The 13207-nt window shown below is 41.1% G+C and overlaps 1 protein-coding gene and 1 long non-coding RNA gene across 3 annotated transcripts in view; both read left to right on the forward strand.

The window, feature by feature from the left end:
* LOC120323223 overlaps positions 1–7524 on the forward strand; it is a 43432-nt gene extending 35908 nt beyond the window's left edge. The window contains exon 3 of the long non-coding RNA XR_005563496.1: positions 5841–7524. This is a non-coding gene — a long non-coding RNA (uncharacterized LOC120323223). The remainder of the gene's footprint in view (positions 1–5840) is intronic.
* Positions 7525–10363: 2839 nt separating this feature from the next.
* GPAM (glycerol-3-phosphate acyltransferase, mitochondrial) overlaps positions 10364–13207 on the forward strand; it is a 32990-nt gene continuing 30146 nt past the window's right edge. The window contains exons 1-3 of one of the 2 annotated variants that reach the window (XM_027750078.2): positions 10364–10414; positions 10624–10851; positions 12209–12339. In XM_027750078.2, coding sequence (XP_027605879.1) covers positions 12238–12339 — 102 coding nt within the window. In that variant the 5' untranslated portion in view covers positions 10364–10414; positions 10624–10851; positions 12209–12237. Of the gene's footprint in view, positions 10415–10511; positions 10852–12208; positions 12340–13207 lie in introns of those variants that run through there. The other variant, XM_027750080.2, reaches the window with a different exon arrangement.

A 13207-nucleotide genomic window follows, 5' to 3' on the forward strand; every position in this document is an offset into this window, starting at 1 on the left:
AATCATGCCTCATACAGGCAGATTTTATTTATGTCCTTATTCATGACCACATATATGTTAGGATTGCCTGGCCCTGGGAAGACACTGCATATTTAGTCATATTTTTTGCATAAAAGAAAATGAAAATAGAGGTGTCTGTACAGTGCCCAGGATACTTGCAGGCGGGGAAATAAATGGTTCCCAGGTGCCTTAGAAGGGAGCAATATGAGGAGCAGAGCAGCTTGAATTCTTTCAGAACTGCTGCCTGTTTTACAGTTATCTTTTAATGTGTTCTTTTATTGTTATTTTTTAATTGAGGATGAGAAATCTATGATTAAAAATAAGTCTGTGGAATGATGCTTTGTAGGTACCTGTTAGTTAAAGCAACACAATTAGGATGTTGTAGATGGCAGACAATTCTGGAATAACCGGTACATAGGCATTTAAAAAAATTAAGAGACGAAGGCCAGAAGATAGTAAATAAATGCTTCATCACATTTTCCAGATTTTTCTGTACTCATAGATCCTTAGTTTGTATGCAGAGGTGTTAACTGCGCATATAGAGATAAAATGGCAGTTTGCCAATAGCAGGCAAGGAGCGAAACTAGCCTATATGACAGTATACTTGTTTCCAAACTGTAGGTGGTGGAAACCACTTTGGAAACCTATTTCATTAAGGAAAGAATGATGTTCCTGGCCAACACAATTATAGTGTTTTCAAGCATAGCTGAATTGGATGTAACTTGTAGCAAAGCGTAACATTGAGGAAAGCACCTGGTTCAAGAAAAGAATGATTTGGTGATTAATCCCATTGATACTACTGTGGTCTAAAGGGCTTTGGCAAATGCAATGTAGTTTTAATTAGGGAAATATTTTCTGGTAAATTGAATTGTCGCCATACAAACAAACCGGATTATTATTTTTTTCAACTGGGAATTTAAGTGAGAGAAAAGGTATGTTATCAGTATTTAAGTTATTTTCCTTTTTTTTACTACTGGAAAACATGAAGTTAAACTGTGATAAACTATGTGTCTTCTAAAAAGTATTTCTGACCACACAATTATATCTGGCTATCCATGTGCATCTTAACTGAGGAAAAAATTCTGTTTCGTTATGACAGTGGAAATTTGGAATAATCCCAATTTCTATCGATGCAAAAGGGACCAGAATCTGTCCCATATAGTACTTTATACAGCACTTAAACTTCTGCAATGTTGAAGTACGTAAAAAGGGGTCTTGGAATGCTCCTTTTATAAAGAATGAAACTCATTTATCAAGAAACTATATCAACTTTAGATGATGTTCTGAAGGTAGTACAAAGATAATTGGACATAATTTCTTGAATTTAGAATAGATGTATCTATAGGCACGACTGCCTGAATTTAGACATACACTGAGATGAAAGTATTGCCTGAATTAACAGTTTTAATTAAAGGGCACTAATAAACTTTGTACACTGAGAAATGGAGTATGTTCACCCATGCTAAATTTGAGAAACCTGAAGTGCTCTGGCATCATAAAGAGATATTCAGACACCAAACTCTAAGTGTCTGAACAGTGCATGTAGAACGGGATGACAGGAAGAGAGAGGCCCAAGTAACCTCAGTGCACAAAAGTATCTGTTTGCTAATGACCTGTTTGTTTTAGATCAAAAGTTTATTATTGCAGTCAGTAAAGATATGAGTTGAATTGCACACACATTTTGTGGCAGTGTTGGTCAAAGTTTGTACTAACAGGTTTTGAAGCATAAAAAGTTTACAATGAAAATCCACTTTGTGGATTAAGGTTACTAGCAATAGAAGTACAGAGCATCTACTGAAATGGATTTAGTACAAAAAATGTTTTCTGCAGGTAGAATTTGCTTTCTGGCACTGCTTTGATGATTACTCAAGATCCTGTCTGTGCCATGGATTTTCATCTGCTGGTGGTGTTTGCATTGTTGTGTAACTGCTTCTTAATGCCTGTTACGTAAGGATGCATAGATTGCAGCTCCATGAGGTATCCTGCACAAATCACAGCTGATAGTGTAAGCATGGTTTCAAAGGTTACTCTCAGTTGAATTAATTCTACGTTAATTAAATCCTCCCTGCATAAGTCAAATGCTTGATTAAGACAGAAGCGTACAGTACAAGTTCAAATAGGGTTCAGAAAGTAGGTAGCTGTTGTTGTCCTGTAATACAGTGTATAAGTTTGTGATATTCATGCCATATACCAGTGTGATGCAGCTTTCCTGGTCAGGGTGGAAGATTTGCCATTGGCTTTTGCCATGCTGTGATTTTACCCCAATGATCTCAGGCTATATAAGCTAAACCACAAATAACAAGTCGATAGAGAAGATATAATCAACATTCACAAGAGGGTTTTTTTATTTATTTTGTACAACATTTACTGTTTTAGCCCTTTTTCTTATATTTAATTTTATTTAGACTAAGTCAGGATCCATACTGAGGAAAAAGAGTCTAAAGATTTCACGGACATTGCACCAAATACAGAGTTGTGGTGGTAACCCAGGACAAGAGTTTAGCCCAGAGAGGAAGAAATTGAAGAGATTGGAGACGAGAAAACAAATCTAAGTTTAGCAAAAATGAAACAAGTCTTTAAAACTGAATCGGAAGGATTATAGACACAGTTGCTATTTGAAATGTGGTTAGCTATAACAACGCTTACCTCTTTTCCTTCTCTGACATTAAATAAAAGCCTTTCTAAATTATTCAAGTTCCCATAGCAAATCCCACAAGTTAGATTTAAGGCATTTCTTCACTGGAGGCTTTCACCAGCATACATTTTTTCTAGTGTAGTCCTCTGAAAATGCACACTTTGCATTGTATGGAGCCTCTTTAAATTCTGAATATCAATTAACCACAGGAATATCACACACATCTGTGGTCAGGAAACATCTTGTCCAGAATAACAGGAAAAGCAGAGAAGCAAAGAGAGTGGATCGTGCTACTGACCACAAAGTTGCAAAATGGCATAGGGACTCTTTGCTTGTCTATTTTTCTGCTTCTAAATTTTCTAAGTACAGATGCGGCTGACTTTTGCTCCAGATCTGCCTGACCCAGGTTTTATGAGATTTAACGAGGCCTAGATTAGAAAATAAATTATGTTTAAAAATATATTGGCACTCACTTTGAGGACTGATCAGAAGCAGATAAGATAGCGTGCTAGTGCTTGAAATTTAGTTAAAATATAGTAACTAAGATATTTTTAGCAACAAGTATTGCTTGTGTAAACAAGCTATGAAATTTTGTTCCATGTTTCATCATACCAGGTAGGATTATTGATGGTACCTCCTGGCTTATACATGCTAATGACCTACCAGAGGAGCTGAAACTGAATGAGGAATGGCCAAAAATGTCAGGATGATGCCATGCTGTGGGTTAAACTTGGGGCTGATATTTGCCCCATAATCCTCTTGGAAGACTGTTCCAGAAATTACTTCTTAAGTGCATAGGGGTCTTCTCCAGTTTCCAACCTGGCCGGTGCTTCCCAACTGTGTTTTATTCATTAACTTTATAAGCACACTCTAAACTTGTGTTATGTAAGGAATACTAAATACTAACTGTCCTCAAAAACATACCTGAAAAATGTCACAGGTGAAAATGCACAGAAAGTTCTTTTCTGAAAAAATCTCATGGGGAAACACAACTCAGCTTGATTGGTGGAGCTCAGTTTGATCTCAGAGACACTGCAGTAGCACAGATAGAAAATGAGAAGAAAACTTTTTGCAAGGAAGAGTCTGAGGCAGATGCATGCCCAGTATATTCTGACCACCAAAGCAGATTTCTGAATGCACATTCAAAGTGCACTGGCCTGCTCATTATTTTTTTGTTTCATAATATAAACATAATATTTATAATTTATATTATGATAAATATTATAATATAATAATACTATTTACAAACTGAAAAAGGGGAAAATTTAGGCTAGATATAAGGAAACAGATGTTTTCTGATGACCATGTAATTTTTCTGAAGCAGTGGCTGGTCATGTGTGAAACACCAAGCTAGTAAAATGCTCTGTTATTTTATAAAGAGGAAAGGAGAGAGCTGCAAAAACATCAGCTCTTAGAAAGAGATTATATCATTTTCATGGCCTCTGCCATTTCAAGTGAATATCCTGGAATAACTAAGCAATTTAATAGTTTAGGGTATAAAAATAAAACGATTTGTGCTCTCATGAAGGTATAAGATGATTGGGAGAGTATTAGGTTTTTGAAGCAGTGAAAAAACCCGCAACCCTATGTAAGATTTTATCATTTTATGGGTTGAATATCTGTTATTTAGTAATGGAAAAAGTATGCTTTTGCTGGATCATTTGGTATTGTTTTGGTCAAATGATCACCCATAATTTTTGATATCTAGCACTGCATTACAATTATTGGCTGGGTCTGAGGGCTCCAACAAGGATATTTTTCTGCAGTTCCAGATGCAAGAGACACATAAGTGGGAGTGGGAAAAATGCTGTTGTTTGGGAAACACACTGTGGGAAAGTTGCTCAAGATGATTTGAATGTCAGAATTGGAATGTAACAAGTGGTGCAGCCAGATTAGTGGAAAGAGAAGGCCAAAAGCTAAAAACTGCTTTTTGTCAGGGTTCTCAGTTAATTTGAAACAAAATTTATAGTTTACTTTTTGTTGATTGTGTTTATAGATAAAATTTCAGTTACATAAAGTTAATTTTCTATGTGTATGGTAAGCTAAAGTTTTGAGAACTTTTATTTTTTAGTGAGAAAAACCTACAAAAAGGAAATATATCTAGACATCTATGGGGAGGTTTAGTTCCTGCGTGCTTTTTGCAAAGCCCAAATCAGCAAATCCATTTGGTTTGCTTGAGTAAATTGGGGGGCAGGGAGTGTTGCCCTTTGGAGATGTCTCTCTGTTCATCTACAGAAGAGATAATCACATATGGGATTGGCAAATACTGGGAGTGTAAAGCCTTCATTAGAATACATGGCACTCTGCGTCAGGATCATTGCATCAGATCAGAAGAGATGCCCAGACACTTTCCTAACTCTCCCAAGGTTTTTACAAAAGACATCTCCAAAATTCTGAGAAAATTTCCCAACTAGCAGGTCTCGTGTCTTTCATGTCAAAGGCATTAAGACTCCTCCAATGTCCCACACAGCAATGCCTTGATTACAGTCCCAAATACCCGAAAACGACGGGAGGGGTGGGATGTCATGTGATTCAACACCTGCGTCACATAAACTGTTGCAAAGATTCTTGTGCACTGGCTGAAAGAGCTATCTGTGATCCCAACTTCTAATATCTATGGTGCTTTCAATTACAAGATGTGACAAGTCCTTCTAAAGCCAACAGCTGCACAATCAAGCAAACCTGAGCAGTAAAAACTGCCTCCTTTTGAGACACTGATGAAAGACTTGCCTACCACCTCATATTAATTAGGGGTTGTGTTATTCTAGAACAATTGGCAATCCCTGAAGGATGAGTCAGAGCAAATTTGGTAAGATCATGATTTTGTGATTTTTCTATGGCATGCCATTTTTTCAAAACGGTCCATAATGCCCTTAGCTCTCAGATTTCTTTATTTCTATGCCGTGGTTTCTTGTTTGGAGGGGTAGAAAGCAGTTCTGGATTCCTGGAGAGGGAGGTAGAGTAGAAAGTCTTTGTCTTCTGTGGGAAAGTTGTCAACAAGTAGAAGTTCACTGGGTTGACATAAAATAAAGTCATTAGTGAAACCTGAAATATCTGTAAATGCAAAAGTAGATTTATCCTTTACACAACAGAGTCCTCCACACATACTGATTTTTAATGATTTATAAATGGGTAATACCACTGTTAATACAATAGTATTTAGAGCCTATACAGTAAATTAGTTGTTTCATCTGTTGTTTTTCAGATAAAATCAACTCTTGGGTAAAATGTCAGCTTTGCAAATACCCTCAACAAAGAAAAGCAGAGAACTGAAATAACCACCCTGAAAACATGTACCCCCTGCTCACAGCAGGCACGGGGAAGCTTGCATTGTTATGGCAGATAATTGCTCAAGGCCTGAGTATGGGAGAATCTTGTTCCACATTCTGTCATTCAGTATTCCTAAATTAAAAATGCTGGCAAATTCCTTTCGACAGTTAGGATTTTCTGATTTGTACAAAATACAAGTATGTGTGTAATTTCTTGATAGATAAATGGTGAAAAGGTAAAAGTTAGTTATACTGGTTTTAACCCAGTTAGTTATACTGGTTCTTTCTCTTGGAACAAAAGCTTTTTTTGTACTAATGTGAGTAACAAGTTCAAGGGAAAAGCCAGGAGCAGCTTGGGCTGAAATGCCCTTTTCTTTTCAAAATTATAGAGATACGATATGCTGTATTACATAGCAGAGAGTCACTGTACTCTTAATGAATTTTGCATTTGTTCTCAAGATAAGGGAATGAAATAGAAGAGAAAAAAATAATTTGTCTTGAAATGCGATATAAAGTATAAACCATTTCTACACACAATCTTATCAGTCCATTTCGTGGCCACTTGACACTCTCAGATGCTCTTAATATATTGTATACCAAAGGCAGTACTGCTGACATTGAATTCTGCCACTGCCAAATTGCATATTCATTATTGTTCATAGTCATGTGAGGTCGAGTTCGGTCATTGCACACAAAGAACCTTTGTCTGGATCTTTACTCCCTCCTTGCACAGTTTTTGGTTTCCTAACTTTTGTAGCATTCTCTGGGCTGAAAGTTTCTTTTTAAAGAGGATGCTGTGTACTCTTTTGTAAACATGTCTCCATTACTAAAAGTGACATCATGGGAATCGCTGGACATGAGCTTGGGGAACAGAGCCAGAGCTGAGGCAACGCAAAAAGAAGTCCCCTTGTCCCTTCTCCCCCCTCCTCCCCATAGCACTGTCTAGCAAACAGGTACTTTGTTGAACTCTGTTGGAAGCTTCATGAGGAATTTAAAAATAGGAAGGACTAAGAAAAAAAGGGTCCTGCCAGCTCTTTCTCATCTGCAGGCTGCTATGCACAAATGTGGTCAGAAGCTTATTCACACAAAGCCAGGGTTCTGCTCATTTGCCATCATATGCAAATTACCTCCCTGGACTCACTGGCACGGTTAACACTTCGGTTTAAGAAGTTTAAAAAGATGGATTGCAAAACTCAGGCATGCTCCCACTCCTACTGAGATCAGTGGCAAGCCTCCCATTGACTTCAATGGAAGCAGGATAGAGTCTCCATTTTCTGGAAGCGAAACCCAGCGGTATTTGAGCTTTTTGGAGCACATGCAGCTCTGAAAGTCTGTTCCTTTGAGGCACTCCAAAATTTTTCCCATTTGCTTGATTCCATGGCAACACAACATCACCACCAAGCTTTCAGTACTGAAATGAGATTTTACTACTAAGCCTGAGGATTTATACAAGTGTAAAAAGATCTTGCTAAGCTGCAATTTCCATTAGACTAATTCAGGATCCTTTTCAAATAAGTGGCAAAATTATCTCTGGATTTATTTTACAATACGACAAGAATTTTCTAAGGTTAGAAAAACAAGAAAACTGCTTTACAATCATAATGGAAACCTTTTTTTATTATTATTACATAGAATCATTATGAGTAAAACACTATTTATTGTTCTGTTCAAAACAGTCTAGAGAATAGCCTAAGCAGTTTTCTCATAAATTATACCAAAATCAAACTCTAGAGGCTGCATAAAATTATGATAAAGCCATTGAGGCTTTTCTTCTGATTGTTGTATTGCTTATGTCACAGAAATAACTGGTTTGCAACCAGAAGAAATATACCAGTGTAAAAGTGTGCAAGGAAAAGACATGCTAAAAGCTCCATATTAGATTCTGAATGTGCTATACTAATTTTTATAGAGGGAAACAAAGCAGACAAGCTTGGTTTACACTCAGTGAATGAGAATTTGCTGTGAGTTACATTATAGCAGACTGAAACCTAGTACACTCATTGATAGCCTATTTTTATGTGTGGAAGGGGAAAAAAAATCAAAATGATTCCATACCTAGAGAAGGTTGTGTGTAAACAGTCTTGAGGGTTTTTATAAAAAGTATCTACTAAGAAGTTCCCAAATGACAATACAAAATCAGTGGAACAATTAAATTATTAGACAACATTAATAAGAATTTTAACTGCCTTATGTTTCCTGCGTTTGCTTAGACTCGATATAACTGTTCATTACCATCTGTTATAATCAGTTTTCATGTAATCCAGCTGTTGAATCATACCCTCCAATGTGATTTCTGACATGATTCAGGCTCTGACTTCCCCTATTGCACGCAGACAGACCCATGCTGGAAGCAATGATCAGGATGTGGGCTGCAGTGTTATACTGGGACTTTGACTACTTCTGTGATCTGCTCCTTATGCCAAGAGACTTACAGGAATATGTGATGTAACACTTGATCTCACTTTTCAGAGAGGAGTTCAGAGCTTCCCCTTCTGATGCTTCCATGAGGCTTGACACCTAGGTCAAACACCATGCAATCCTGAGTGTGGGATGTGGCCCTGCTCTGGGTCACAGAATCGGAGACAGGCGTTTCCTTCTCTGGCCTCCACCAGGGCAATGAGATGGTCGTTGTGCAAGCAAAGCTGAGATGAGGATGTAATAACTGAGATCACATCACTGACAGTAGCACTGTGACTCTGTCAGTGAAACCCTTATTTATTATTTCTTTTTCATACAGGCAGACTCCTGGCTTGCCTCTGATTAGTGAAGCAGCTACAAATTCTCTTAGCTGAAGCAGACCCAGCTGAAAGCAAAATCTGCCCCCTCTGTCCTGGTTGATCTTCAACAAATCACTTCAAGAAAAAGTTGATATCAAGTCAAAAGCTTTGTTATAAAGCTGGACAGTTATGGGCTTGTATTTCAAAGTGGCCAGAGATTCTAGCTACGTTCCTTCTCATGACCAAAAGTTTTAAGTGGGTGCTTGATACAATTTCACCACCTCTCCTTCACCTTCTCAAGAATTTCAAATCTGAAATTCCTGGCCCAGATTATGAGAAAACTGGATGAAAACTTTAGTATGTGAATGTGCTCTAAGAAGTACCATTAGAGATTGTCCTTTCTTTATACAAAATGTGATGCCCTAGAAAACAGTGCTTTGCAATACACAAACGCTGCACTGCTTATTACACAGAAATACAAACTTTATGTGAGTTGCACGTTTCACTATCTCACATCTTATCGTATTTTTTATTTGAAAAGTAGGTGTCTTTGCAAGTCCACTTTGTGAAGAGTATCATTTCTTGCTAAAGGGGGAAAATTCAGACTCAAAATCCCTTCTGAGCCATAAAATGCAGAATGCTCTGTAAACTATCTGCTGTAATACTCCAGTAGTACTTCCTGAAGGCACTCAAGTTGTGGGGAGTAGGGCAACTCACGTGTGCATGTAGCAGTTGTTTTTTTGTCTATCGCTTCTTATGGATCTTCTCTAATGTGTGAAAGTAATTTGTAATTCTTACTTAACAATTCCTATTTGTGATACACTCAAATGACATCTAGAAGGAAGACCCTTAGGAGAACACCTCCTTGGGTTACTTAGATTTCTAATTAGAGTATTTGCGTTAGCATAAAGCGATGTCTTGTATCTTGCCACTTTATTCCTGTGTTGCACTGCAAACAGATATTCAAAGAAAAAATGTAGGCACTGGTTGGTCTGTAACTCAAGCCACAAAGAACCTGTCTTTAAATAGCCCAAGAACGCCAAAGCCAAAGGATACTCTCGCCTATGTGTAGCAATCTCAATCAACATTTACTTTTGCGCTCAGTAAAAGGCAAACTGGCACTGCCGCAAGGCCGGGGGGGGCAGATCGATACCTGTCCCGAAATTTCTGCAGTTGTTCTCAACGGCTACTCTTGGGTTGCCGTAAACCCATTTAAACACTATTAAACATCATTTCACACCGCTTTTCCAGCGTTTTCCTGTTTTAGCAGCTCAGATTTGAGGGCAAAGCAGCCGCGAGTCGCTGCTCTCGCCGGGCGCGGGGGCGGTGGCAGCGGCTGTCGGACGATGCGGCGGCTGCCCCAGGGCCGGGGCCGCAGCGGGCAGGCGGGGCACGGGCACCGCAGCGGCTGTGCGGGGATGCAAAGGTGTAAAGGTGCCGCGGCGGAGCGGGCGGGCAGCGGCAGGGCCCTGCGGCCGGCGGGGCTCGGCACGGGCGCTCAGGAAGTCGCGTCAGGCGCGGCGCCGCCGCGGGGCGCGGGGGCGGGCGGGGGGCAGCGGCGGAGCCCGCGGTGCGGCCGGGCGCGGGCCGGGGCCGGGGCCGGGGCCGGGGGCGGGGGCGGGGGCGGGGGCGGGGGCGGGGGCGGGGCGGGGCGGGCGGAGCGGGGCGGTGCTGCCCCCGGCTGTGCTGCCCCCGGCGGCGGGGCGGGGCAGCGCAGTGGCTGCCGCGTGGCGAGAGGGGCGGTGCGGCCCCGGCAGGCGCGGGGCCGAGCGGCGGAGCGGCGGCAGCGCAGGGTGCGGGGGGCGTGGGGCCGCCGGGGGGCAGCGCGGGCAGGGCGGGAGGGCGCGGGGAGCCCCGGGGTACCTTCCCCGGCCCTGTGCCCGCGGTCGGCGCCCGCCCCTCGCGGCGACCGGGGAGGCGCGGGGCGGCCCCTTGGCAGCCGCCGTGTCCGGAGCGCTGCCCACCCGCACCGCGCTCAGCGCCCCGGTTTTATTTATAGCAGGGCTGGAGAGCTGTGGAGCCCTGCTGAACCCGGAGCCCTGCTGCAGACCTCCTGAATCCTACTGAGCCCGGAGCCCTCTTGGAGCCCTATTGCTTCCCAGTGAGCCCTGCCGATCCCTGCTATCCCGGAGCGCTGTGGATCCCGCGGGATGGCGGTGGCTGGCAGGTGAACAGCGGCAGCGGCGGAGAGGGAGCGAGAGCGGGAGCTCGGGTTGCGGGTGTCTCACAGGTATGTGTACGGGGGCTGCTGCTGCTGCTGCTCACACGAGCTTTTAATTCCGTATTATTTTTTGAAGTTCATGTTTTATGTGTGCCGGCGCAGCCAAGGTCACCTTGAGCATGAGAAGGACGCGTTTCGCTTCCACTGTTCAGAGGTTTACTGGGGGTTTTTTGGTGTTTATTGTGCGGTTGATATACTAAATTGCCTGAGCGCTGATTACAAAAAAAGGCAAATTGAATGTAAGAGCTAGCAGAGACAGAAGGATGACTGCATGGTTATATTGGTTCGAACTCCAGTTTGTATTGAGAACTCTGTGCTTGGGTATCACCAGATGGGCTTTGTGGCAGCTTGGAGGGGGCACTAAGAAAGGCAAAAACGTTGGATTAAAGTTTTAGGCCTTGCTGTTGCAGATCTTAGCATAGAACGTACAACATGGGAACAGTCTTATTCCTTATGGCTCGTAGCTTGACCATGACTGAAGTTTCTTTGCAGTGACAGAAGAGGAAGGTATTGCCACTTTACAGTTTCTCTAGGTGAAAATGCTGGAATTCCTAATTCAGTATCTCTCCATAACAGAGCAGTTTAATTTGTAGTGTTTTGCACGTATATTTTACATCACTATGCTGTTTTAATATGTTTGCCCTTTCTTTTTCCTTTGGCGAAGGGAGAATTATTTGCTATGCTTATTATATAAACTATAAAACTTCCATTTCAAAATAATAATGCAAGTTTAGACTTCTTTACTGCTTTTTAATCCGATAAGCCTGTAATGTCACTTATGTCAGCAGCATGTTCAGATTTAGGGGTGTGCTTTTTTATAGAGCACTCCTTCTGAGGAGTTTGCAAACTGGTTTGACTGCAGCTGGACCAGACATAAAATATACTGTGAGATAGGATTGGGAGAGAACATTAATGACATTTTTTGTAGATCATAGGTGCCCTCGAGAAGCAAATAATAAAAGAATGAAGTTATGGAGTGCAAGAGAATAGTAAGCCTTGGAAAGTGGCTGAAATGTGTATCCTTGTGGCTGCATGGTTTAAGCCATGCAGTGAAGAACAGTGGAAAATTATCAAGGGAGCATAGTGACCTGTAAGGGGAAGAAGAGCAGAGAGAGAGAAGCATGCTGGAAGCTGATTGGTGTGCTGTGGAACTTGAATGTGCTGGTTTTCTTAGTATATTAAAATCTTGCTGATTTTTAGCTGCAATGAAACAAAACATCTTTAGAACTGAACTTTTATCGAAAGGTGAAAGAATACCAATTTGCTAATTTATTGCTAGATGCCCATCACTGAAATTCTGTGTGCGCTTCTGTATAGGTTTATATACATATATATATACACACATATGTGTGTTATTATTTTGCAGTTTCTGATCTTCAGTTCCACTCCTGTGTCATGGATGAAACTGCTTTGTCCCTTGGAACAATAGATGTTTCCTATTTGTCCGCCTCAGCAGACTGCAGCATCAGTAGATGTAAGCATTCCAGTGAAGAATGGGTAAGTAAAAATTGTGAATGTTACTGGCCATATTTATTTTATTGTTTCTTCAAGTTGAAAGTGGACATTTTTATTGTTGTGAAGAACAAAGATAAGGCATTACTTCTCTTGTGCATGGTACAGTTTGGTTTTAATTTAACTTGAAATGTAAGGAGGATCCAACAGTTCATTTCTGTGCCAAAGACTAATGTTGCTAGAAAAGAAAAACCCTATCAAACCCTATTGATAGTCTTACAGTCCTCTGGTGTAATGTTGCTAATCATTTTATGTAGCAGTAAATGTACAGAATCCCATTCTGGAGTAGCTCAAAGTGAAGCAGAAAGTCAAATAGAAAACTTGTTGCTCTTCTGCATTATGTAGTTTAAAATGCACAGGTAAAAAGAAGCATGAAGCTGAAGATGCAAAGTCACGTAGCCATTGAAGCTGGAGCTTTTCATGCAATACAGAGGGCAGAAAAAATTGGTGGATATAAATAAGGAACCTATTAAAAGTCTATGTCCTCTGTTGAGTGAGTCTTGGGATTTGGAGGAGACAAAGTGTCAGTGAGCGGACTGGGCTGGGTGGAGCCAAAAGAGCCACACGGGGACTGGGTTGATGCTGGTTGGTTTAGCAGCGTAGGTCAGGAGAAATTAGATATGGATTTGGAGAGGAGGGCTTTGAACTTGATCTGGAAGAAGAACTGAAGACATGTTTAGAGTTGAGGGGGAAAGACAGATGTCCTGGCAGCTGGGTTTTCTATCTAGCTAGAGCTAAATGACATCAGACAGCAAGCTGCAGTAACCAAGAGATCTGTGAGAAAGTGGGATAAGGGCAGGCAGGACAGAAGAGATAGGAAGGAGATTTTCTAAGAAAGTAGTGGTGAGTTCAG

This window comes from Pipra filicauda, unplaced genomic scaffold (genome assembly GCF_003945595.2).
Source record: "Pipra filicauda isolate LSUMZ 115617 unplaced genomic scaffold, ASM394559v2 scaffold213_size2393758_pilon, whole genome shotgun sequence".
Taxonomy (NCBI): domain Eukaryota; kingdom Metazoa; phylum Chordata; class Aves; order Passeriformes; family Pipridae; genus Pipra; species Pipra filicauda.